General features: G+C 44.0%; 1 protein-coding gene across 2 annotated transcripts in view; it reads left to right on the plus strand.

The window, feature by feature from the left end:
• The window catches only part of UTP14A (UTP14A small subunit processome component), a 57,144-nt gene extending 47,994 nt beyond the window's left edge, over window positions 1-9,150 (plus strand). For both annotated transcript variants that reach the window (XM_068249994.1, XM_068249996.1), the window contains exons 14-15: window positions 7,715-7,814; window positions 8,650-9,150. In XM_068249994.1, coding sequence (XP_068106095.1) covers window positions 7,715-7,814; window positions 8,650-8,997 — 448 coding nt within the window. In that variant the 3' untranslated portion in view covers window positions 8,998-9,150. The remainder of the gene's footprint in view (window positions 1-7,714; window positions 7,815-8,649) is intronic.
• Window positions 9,151-10,639: the final 1,489 nt, after the last annotated feature.

Below are 10,639 nucleotides of genomic sequence, written 5' to 3' on the forward strand. Positions count from 1 at the left end.
CTATACTGGGCACTATACTAGCTATACTGGGGCACTATACTAGCTATACTGAGCACTATACTAGCTATACTGGGCACTATACTAGCTATACTGGGGCACTATACTAGCTATACTGAGCACTATACTAGCTATACTGAGCACTATACTAGCTAAACTGGGGCACTATACTAGCTATACTGGGCACTATACTAGCTATACTGGGGCACTATAATAGCTATACTGAGCACTATACTAGCTATACTGGGGCACATTACTAGCTATACTGGGGCACATTACTAGCTATACTGAGCACTATACTAGCTATACTGGGGCACTATACTAGCTATACTGGGGCACTATACTAGCTATACTGAGCACTATACTAGCTATACTGAGCACTATACTAGCTATACTGGGGAACATTACTAGCTATACTGAGCACTATACTAGCTATACTAAGCACTATACTAGCTATACTGGGGCACTATACTAGCTATACTGGGGCACTATACTAGCTATACTGGGGCACTATACTAGCTATACTGGGGCACTATACTAGCTATACTGAGCACTATACTAGCTATACTGAGCACTATACTAGCTATACTGGGGCACATTACTAGCTATACTGAGCACTATACTAGCTATACTGAGCACTATACTAGCTATACTGAGCACTATACTAGCTATACTGGGGCACTACCTACCCATACTGGGCACTATACTAGCTATACTGGGGCACTATACTAGCTATACTGAGCACTATACTAGCTATACTGAGCACTATACTAGCTATACTGGGGAACATTACTAGCTATACTGAGCACTATACTAGCTATACTAAGCACTATACTAGCTATACTGGGGCACTATACTAGCTATACTGGGGCACTATACTAGCTATACTGGGGCACTATACTAGCTATACTGGGGCACTATACTAGCTATACTGAGCACTATACTAGCTATACTGAGCACTATACTAGCTATACTGGGGCACTACCTACCCATACTGGGCACTATACTAGCTATACTGGGGCACTATACTAGCTATACTGAGCACTATACTAGCTATACTGAGCACTATACTAGCTATACTGAGCACTATACTGGGGCACATTACTAGCTATACTGGGCACTATACTAGCTATACTGAGCACTATACTAGCTATACTGAGCACTATACTAGCTATACTGAGCACTATACTAGCTATACTGAGCACTATACTAGCTATACTGAGCACTATACTAGCTATACTGAGCACTATACTAGCTATACTGAGCACTATACTAGCTATACTGAGCACTATACTAGCTATACTGGGGCACTATACTAGCTATACTGAGCACTATACTAGCTATACTGAGCACTATACTAGCTATACTGAGCACTATACCAGCTATACTGAGCACTATACTAGCTATACTGGGGCACTATACTAGCTATACTGGGGCACTACCTACCCATACTGGGCACTATACTAGCTATAGTGGGACACACTAGGGGAATAAGGCGGCCAGCATTTCCTACTCCCGGCTTATATGGGGGTCAATCATTTTTCCCTGGTTCAGGTAAAAGTTGGGGGGTCGGCTTATATGCGAGTATATACGGTATTTGGTTGCATTCGAGCTCTGAATATCTCTGTGACTATGCATCCCCCATCCATTTACAGAGCCCTAACCCTGGTAAGTTAGAGTATGTTATCTCGGGGACCAGTATGGTTAGGGTTATGTATTTGGGCATGTAAGTGTATTGGGGGGGGGGGCAAAGGGTTAACTGATTTTACATGAGCGTTTGCATGCGAGTGTGCAAAGGGTTAACTGATTTTACATGAGAGCATTTGCATGTGAGTGTGCCAAGGGTTAAGGGCCCGTTCACATTACAAACGCGGACGGGCACGCATGCGGAACGCAACGCGTACGAACGCACTCCATCCGCGTTCGTATGCGTTGCGTGGCTGATCCATCACTGAAAAGTAAATGGGACAGCCGCGCGTTTTGGCAAAATCTGCGTGCAGCATGCGTTCCCGGACCGCACAGGTCCGGAACGCATGCAGTGTGAACATCAGACAGTGCAGTCTATGGACTGTCTGATGTCGTGCGTGTCGGCCACCTGCACGCGTTTCCAAAACGCGGCTGGAAACGCGTGCAGTGTGAACGGGGCCTTACATGAGAGTGTTTGCCTGTGAGTGTGCAAAGGGTTAAGTGATTTTACATGAGAGTGTTTGCATGCGAGTGTGCAAAGGGTTAAGTGATTTTACATGAGAGTGTTTGCATGCGAGTGTGCAAAGGGTTAAGTGATTTTACATGAGAGTGTTTGCATGCGAGTGTGCAAAGGGTTAAGTGATTTTACATGAGAGTGTTTGCATGCGAGTGTGCAAAGGGTTAAGTGATTTTACATGAGTGTTTGCATGTGAGTGTGCAAAGGGTTAAAGTGATGGTCCAAACAAATAAAAAAATAAAGATCCACTTACCTGGGGCTTCCTCCAGCCCCTTGCAGACTGAGCAGTACCGTCCTATTGACGTCAGCGAGACCACGTGACCCGCGTCATGGAATGCAGCAGCAGCCGACCCGGAACCCGACCTGGCGAGGTCGGCTTTGCCAGCGCAGGAGACCGGGAGCCACCGGAGCTGCGGTGAGGGCACAGGACGGCTGCAAGAGGCTGGAGGAAGCCCCAGGTAAGTGGGTCTTTATTTTTTTATTTGCTTTGATGTTTCCTTTAAGTGATCTTACACGAGAGCGTTTGCATGCGAGTGTGCAAAGGGTTAAGTGAATTTACACGAGAGCGTTTGCATGTGAGTGTACAAAGGGTTAACTGATTTTGCATGAGAGCATTTGCATTTGAGTGTGCAAAGGGTTAACTGATTTTGCATATCACCCAACCCCTCTGCAATACATAAGGGAGCTCAGATTTTAAAGTTAATGTCGTCTTTAAAAGTTACTTTTTCTCCTTGGAAATAATTAAAATTACAAGTAAATAGTATCTGCTCTTAAAGTGAATCTTGTTAAATCGGAACATTTCTCCCCAGCGAAAGCCTTTATAAGGTTGCTTGCCTTCTCTAATTGTTGTCAAGCAGTTTTGCATTTTAAGAAAAAAAAAAGATTCCTTACGGACCCTCGTTAATGTTATTGCGCTTATAAAATATACTTGCGCACCCGGAGGAATTGACGGGGAGCCGCGTCTTGTTGAAATCAGACGCCGTTGCTGCTTGATGAAGCGCGCTATTGAACCGCAAAACACCAGGCGATCTCCTGGTAACGTGTACTTCTTTTTAAATTTCTATTTCAGGTTTTTATTTTCTCTCCGGAGACGATGGCGGTATCTGCGGCGTGTTGTGTCACCGGCGTTTTCCCAAGCGCAGCAATCAGGAGGAGATATTAATATAAATATTGCTTGTTCTTGAAAAGACTTTTGGGACCGCTGTAGCTGCTAACGCTTGTGTTTTTGCGTTTTTCTAATTCTATTTTTTTGCTTTGAAAATAACTTTGGTGTACTTCAGCGAGCGTCCCCGATGCAGTTTGCTTAGCTGGGCGGTTTCCGTGCTCCAGTTAGCGAGTAACTCCCAGCGGAAGCGAATCGCTCGTTTTCCGCAGCCTCCCGGGAGGTTCAGCCAGTGATAATTTTATTTTTCTGTTTATTAATTAAGCAGAGGTGAGTTTAGAGAAACAGCTGACGACAAGGGCGAAGGAAAATGATAGTTCTATTGTTTTTCCATTGCACCAGAGAGGGAACCGGTGTGATTTATTTCCGTATTTCCTTTGAGACTTCTATAGCTTATTTATTATTGCTGTTATTTTTAGTCATTATTTATATTCTTATTGCTATACAAGTTCCTTTTTAGAGGGACGTTGTTATCCACATAACTTAGGGACAATTCTTCCTACAACGTGCAATAACTTAGTAAGCAGAAATCCAAAATATTGTCTTGTTTTGTGGGCGAACAAGGCTTGTGCTGCTATACCGTAGTATTAATCCTTATCATTTATAGTATTAGGCTAGTTACACACCAGGACGTTGCTTTTAGGGGACGTTATAGGGCACGTAACGTGCCCCTAACGCAACGCCTGGTGCTCTCTGGTGTGGACGTCGGAGTGAGCCGCGTTGTGCAGCTCACTCTGGCGTCCGTGATGCGTACTCTTGGACGCATGCGGCATCACGTGGTCCCGCCCGGCCAATCGCCACACAGAGTGGCCGCTCCAGGAAGTTAACACTGCACCGTGCAGTGAATATTAATTAGCTATGTGCCTGGCCGCTCTCCACTCCTCCCCAACACTACTGAGCATGTGCAAACAGTCTAACGCGGCTTAGCCGAGTAGAACGCACAGCATGAAGCACTCTCAACGGATGTGCTGCGTTACAATGTAACGCAATGTGGGCACTGTGAACAGCCCATTGATTTTTCATTACTGTGCGGTGGGGCTGCGTAACGTGCGCCTGTAACGTCTTCATGTAAAAGCAGCCTTAATCCTCATCATTTATAGTATTGTTAGCCATTTAGCAGCCAATTTATTTAGAGGCTGGCAATTTATTTTAGCACTTTTTTTTTTTTATTTCTTTTTTTAGATTTTCTAGCTTCTAATTATTACCGCTGTAATATGTATTTATGGCCACATGTCACTAGGGGGCAGTGTGAGACAATAATAGAGGACGTCTGCTTTCAGTTTCTGTATTTTATGTTAGCATGGAGAGATCAAAGCATTCCAAGATGATTACAGCACAACGAGTTCTGCCGACCGCAATCAAAAGCAGCGCACTTATCTCGAACGAGATATAACTTTATTGGAGCTGCTAATTGGTTAAGAAGGAGTATATATATATATATATATATATATATATATATATATATATATATATATATATATATATATATATATATATATATATATATATATATATATATATATATATATATATAGTATAAAAAAAAACCCTGCGTCATCTGGTTTCTGCGCCACTTCCTACCCAACGCCGATAGTGGAAAACAAAACGCTAGTAATAGCCAACTAGGAGCAAATAATTCAGGCTTGCATTCCAATTCAGTGTTCTCCCCAGAAATGTTTTCCAGCCGGGTGGCATGAAATAGTAGCGAGATGAGAATGCAGGGCCTTTACTTCTGTGAGCAACTCTGCTTACAGCATAGGAGGAGGTGAGCCGGGTGGTCAACAAAACTAGCTGGGTGGAGCACCTGGCTAAAAGAGCCTGGGGAGAACACTGCAATTGCATGCAGCTTGAAAATGAGCCAATCAAGATTGAAAGGAAGTTTTTTTTTTTATTGGCCTATTTTCAAACTGCATACAGTTATTTACATCTCATCGTCCGTCTCTAGAGAACACTGACGCTGTTACATGGAGGGTTTTCAGTTTGAAGAAATCTGCCAGTTCACCGATGCAACCTTTCCTCTGTGATCTGGTCTCTATGCCACACCACGCCATGCCAGTCAGCACAGCGACACTTCACAAGTCAGACTTTCATTGGGAACTTATTGGGGTTCTGATATGTTTATAAAAGGAGCAAATGGTTCTCATCCAGAGTAATTTTTCCAGAGACAGTAAACCAGCACGGCAGAAATTAAAGTGGTCTGAAACTCCGACATAACATTCAATAAAAATGTGTTTTCCTACTTTCTATTACTCCTACAGTTATCATATTTGCTTTAGTGCACAAGTGATATTGTCTGACTACAAATTACACGTTTCCAAAGTGTAGTTTACCATACCCTGAAAGCTGCCATTGCAATTTATTCTTTTTGTATTATAACTGATTTTTATTATATATTAAAATGCTCTAACGTGCTATTCTGAACACTGTGTGTGCCGGAAGCAGAGACAGTTTCTTAGAGAGTGTTTGTTTACATTCCAGTGTTGATATATTTGTATTTAACAAGTAACAAAGATACTGTCATCTCCAGGTTGGATGCGGATTTGAAGCTGAATAGCAGGACAAAGTGCTTTGTTTAACCATTTCAGTGATGTTCTGCTAGATTTTTTCTGGGATAATAGCTTTAAAGCTGTAAGGAATATTTTAGAGTTAGAAATTCTGGCTTTCAGACCACTTTAAAGAAAACCTGAAGTGAAAATAAACAGCAAAGAAACAGAACATTAGTAGCAAAGAAAAGATTCTCATATTGTTTCCCGTACAGGGAGTTTAAAAAAAAAAAATACTTCAGTTATCATCTATGCAAAAGAACTTCTCTGATCTATTGGACCCACTATGTCCAATCCAGTCCTGTTTTCTGAAGCACTTGAAGCCCCCCCAAAAAACAATGAGAGACAGCATGATAAGGTTTCACTGCAGGAAAGTTCAAGAAGTCATTATGTCTGCTTTGTTGTATAGTTTAAAAGACAGAGTGTGGTTTTAAAACTACAACTTCCTATATCTATAGATTGCTGTAAATTGGTATGTAGCTCCACCCTTCCCCTGAGGCATAGCCTAGGCTATTATGCAGAATTGCCACACACACACACACACACACACACACACACACACACACACACACACACACACACACACACACACACACACACACACACACACACACCCCACCCAAGTATTCTGGGAGACCAGATATCTTTTCCACTGGCTTTAGAACTCTGAGTAAACTAACATACGGCAGTGATTGCCTGCCAGGACAAAAGATGTGATAAATGTCAGAATGTAAATCGGGGAGAGAAAAGTTTTTACAATGGGCAAACACTGACTAAATTGTTTAGAATTGCATATTGTTTCTCTTTAGTATGAAAATATTAATAAGCTGTTGAATGGCAGCTTGGCCACATGACAATGAATAGACTGACCACTTTCTGTGGCCAGAGAGGCGAGTATGTGCCTTCCTCAATATTATACTTCACCAGGTTTGTTGGTGGCGGAGGCCGGGTCAGCAGAGGGTCAGAGCCTTAAAGCGGATCCGAGATGAAAAACTAACTATAACAATTAACTTGTCTACATATCTTATCTAAAGTTTAGATAGTTTACTCAGCAAATCTAGCTGCAAACAGAAAAAGTTTATAATTATTTATTCCTGTGATACAATGAGGGCAGCCATGTTCGGTTTGTGATCATTACACACAGGCAAGCTGCTCTGCATCTCCAGCCCTTAGCCTGTGAAACCTCCTCCTCCCTCCTCCCCTCTGCCTCTGAAATCTCTGGCTAGTAATACCTCCTTCTGCCCAGACTGAGCTCCCATAAGCCCTTGCTACTAAGGCTGAGAGTGCCAAGGCTTTCTGAAGAAGCTGTGGGCGAGGCTTGTTTAGTTTATAGGGAATTACAGTATTATAGGAATGCCCTACAAACTATATGAAAGGAACACAATTAAGCAATGAGTAAACGTTTATCTCTGATCCGCTTTAATATGCTCCAATTAGAGTGTGATGCCTGATGTATTGGAGAGAGACACACGATGATGTATTGGAGAGAGAGACACACGATGATGTATTGGAGAGAGAGACACACGATGATGTATTGGAGAGAGAGACACACGATGATGTATTGGAGAGAGAGACACACGATGCTGTATTGGAGAGAGAGACACACGATGATGTATTGGAGAGAGAGACACACGATGATGTATTGGAGAGAGAGACACACGATGCTGTATTGGAGAGACACACAATGATGTATTGGAGAGAGAGAGACACACGATGATGTATTGGAGAGAGGGACGCACAAATCACCCTCATTTCTTTTCAGGAAATTCCTATTAGCCTAGTAAAGTTTCTGTTATTCACCCTGCACAGGTTTATCATAAAAGCTCCTCCGGCGGCACCCAGAAAGGACCAGCGTCTCCCTAACGTCATAATCAATGAGAAGAGGAACATCATGGCCTCCGCACATCAGGTGGGTGAGGAGGGAGATCTGACCAAGATTGATTGATCAAAGTGGGGGAGTCCGCCTCGATCAATATTGGGAATCCTTAAAGGGGGTTGTAACATCCAAAAGCAAAGAAATTCCCCCAAAATAGTGCTCCAAAAATATATGTAACCCCCCTACCCCCCCCCCCCCCCCTTTTTTTTTTTTTTTTTTTTTTAATAAAATAGGTCTCTATAATGTACCCCATTTGTATTTTTTACCTGGTGTGGGTGCCTTTGCCTAACTGCAGAAATTCTGCAGTTTCTGCACATTTTAGTAGCTAAAGTAACAACAAGCTTATCTCCGCCTGCAATTAACAGAAAGCTTCCTATTTCAGATACGATGGGAACACTATGACCAGAAAGTAATTGAATCCTCCACAGTTTGCTGTGGCACGGACAGTAAGCTGAGGCGGCAGGGAGGGAAAAACACTGAGCTGGGTTGAAAAAAAAAAAAGAAAAGGGCAGAAGTGAGGCCACTTTTGGCGTCACAGAGCAACAGTAAAGATGGAAATCAGAAGAAATGTTACTTTTTTATATCACATCTCTCCTAAATCTGACCGTGAACACTTAAACAACAAGATAGGTATGCTAGATAATTCCTTATTGGATGAATTTCAAAAACATTTTTTTAGTTCATATGGAGTTTCACCTCACTCTAAGTTACTGCTGGAACTTCAATGCTCTTGTGGAAATAAATGGGGAAATGTAGGGGTCCAGCCCTCAGTATAGTCTGTGAGAGAGAGGGGCGCAGAGTTTGTTAAACATTTGTGGGCTTTACGTCACTTCAGAGACTCACGCCGCCACGTCTTTCTCTCCCGCAGGTCAAGGAGCTCCCGTTCCCGTTTAACAGCCGAACGCACTTTGAGAGCAGCATCCGCGCCCCGGTGGGCCACACATGGAACACTGAGAGGGCCGTCCAGAAGCTTACCGCTCCGCGGGTGATCACCAAGACGGGACACATCATCGAGCCAATCACACACGACGTCTTCCAGCAGCACGCCAAGGTCAGGAAGCCAGAGATGGAACTCAGCCAATCAAAAAGCAGCCAAGACAGAAAGGAAGCCAAAGGCAGACAAGGCAGAAAGGAAGCCAAAGGCAGACAAGGCAGAAAGGAAGCCAAAGGCAGACAAGGCAGAGAGGACTCTGGGAAGAGAAGGCGGAAGCTCTGAGCTGTGGCAGGACACGAGAAAGCTACACAGAGCAGAGGGAACGTCCTCTGGGACCATTGTGTATAAAGGACTGCAGTATTTTTTTGTCTTTTCTCAGTAATGTGGACTGCTGTGGATTTTGTATACTGATCTATAAATCTATTGTTACAGCTGGATGTTCATCCCTTTATTTACTTTTAATATTTATTTATAAAGGGGGGTGCAAAGGCACCCAGACCAGGTAAGAAAAATAAAATAAAAATGGGTTACATTATAGAGACAACCCCCTTTATTTAAGAAGGGTTCTATGATAGGCGGAGTCTGGTGAGATGAGTCCTTCGCGGGCATAGATGGACTAAGATTTAAATAGACTGTAACAAAAAAAGTTCTCCTGGGGGGTACTCACCTCGGGAGGGGGAAGCCGCAGGGTCCCAATGAGGCTTCCCCCTCCCCTGTAGCTGCAGGCAGTCCAGCGCTGCTTCCCCGAAGTGTCCCGCAATCCTGGCTAGACAAGCCTGACAAGCGCTGATATATTTACCTTCCCTGGCTCCAGCGGGTGCGCTGTTGCGGCTCTCAGCACAGAGATGGGCGGAAATAGCCGATCTCTGTCTGGTCCTCTCTACTACGCAGGAGATTTGCGCCTGGGCAGTAGAGCAGGCCGACAGCGATTGGCTACTTCCGCCTATCTCCGAGCGGAGAGCCGATCCTGCGCTGGAGCCGGGAAGGTAAATATCTACATCCCCGCTGTAGGGAGGGGCACAGCGAGACCGGCGTGGGACACAGGAGGACAGGGGAAGCCTCGATCGGATCCGGAGGCTTCCCCCACCCGAGGTGAGTACCCCCCAGGGGAGGTTTTTTTAGTTACAGGTTTTCTTTAATGGAGCTCTAGGCAAGGTAGTAGATTTGAAGTCCCCCTGGTGGTCATTTTGGTAATCTGAAGTGGAGAGAGGTCACAGAAGGCTGCAGGTAGGCCCCTAGACACCCGCTAGGCCCCAATCACCTCCCTAGGTTGCCTGGTGGATAATCCTGCTCTGTTCGCGGGCCTCCATATCGTTAGGGGACCTCAGTGCTGATATTTGGCCAACGAGATGCCGGTAATTTCAGCTTGAATGTGGATTTAATGCAAATCGCATGCAGTTTGGAATTAAGCTGTTCAAAGTCAACAGGAAGTAAATCTGATTGGCCCAATTCCATGCTGCATAAAATTTGCATTATATTTGCATACAAGTCAGAATCATTTGACTGTTTCTACGTCCTAGAGCAGTTTGTGCCCATCTGGGAAATGTGGGCGTTTCCACCCATATCCGGGTCTGTTCATTCATTCTTCACAATATATAATTGATCACAGAGGAGGGAGCTTATTGTCATGGTCACAGCAGTTGTGCAGAACCGGGAACTCGCAACTGCAGAGATCTCAGCATCAGAGTCCCTCAGAGTAAAATTGCACATTTCATTAGAAGTCAGTCCCCTCAGTTCAGCACAACACATACCTCGGATTCTGGTAACATTATTTCATCTTTCTTACTTTGCATTGATGTGCTCTGACGATCGCAGACATTCCACAGGGTTCCTATCAGAAAATGCCCAATAGGTGTGTCAGTTACTGTCACGTGATCATTCCAAGAGGACTGGCCTATCTGTACTCTGCTACTCTAAGGAGACC

This window comes from Hyperolius riggenbachi, chromosome 8 (genome assembly GCF_040937935.1).
Source record: "Hyperolius riggenbachi isolate aHypRig1 chromosome 8, aHypRig1.pri, whole genome shotgun sequence".
NCBI lineage: Eukaryota > Metazoa > Chordata > Amphibia > Anura > Hyperoliidae > Hyperolius > Hyperolius riggenbachi.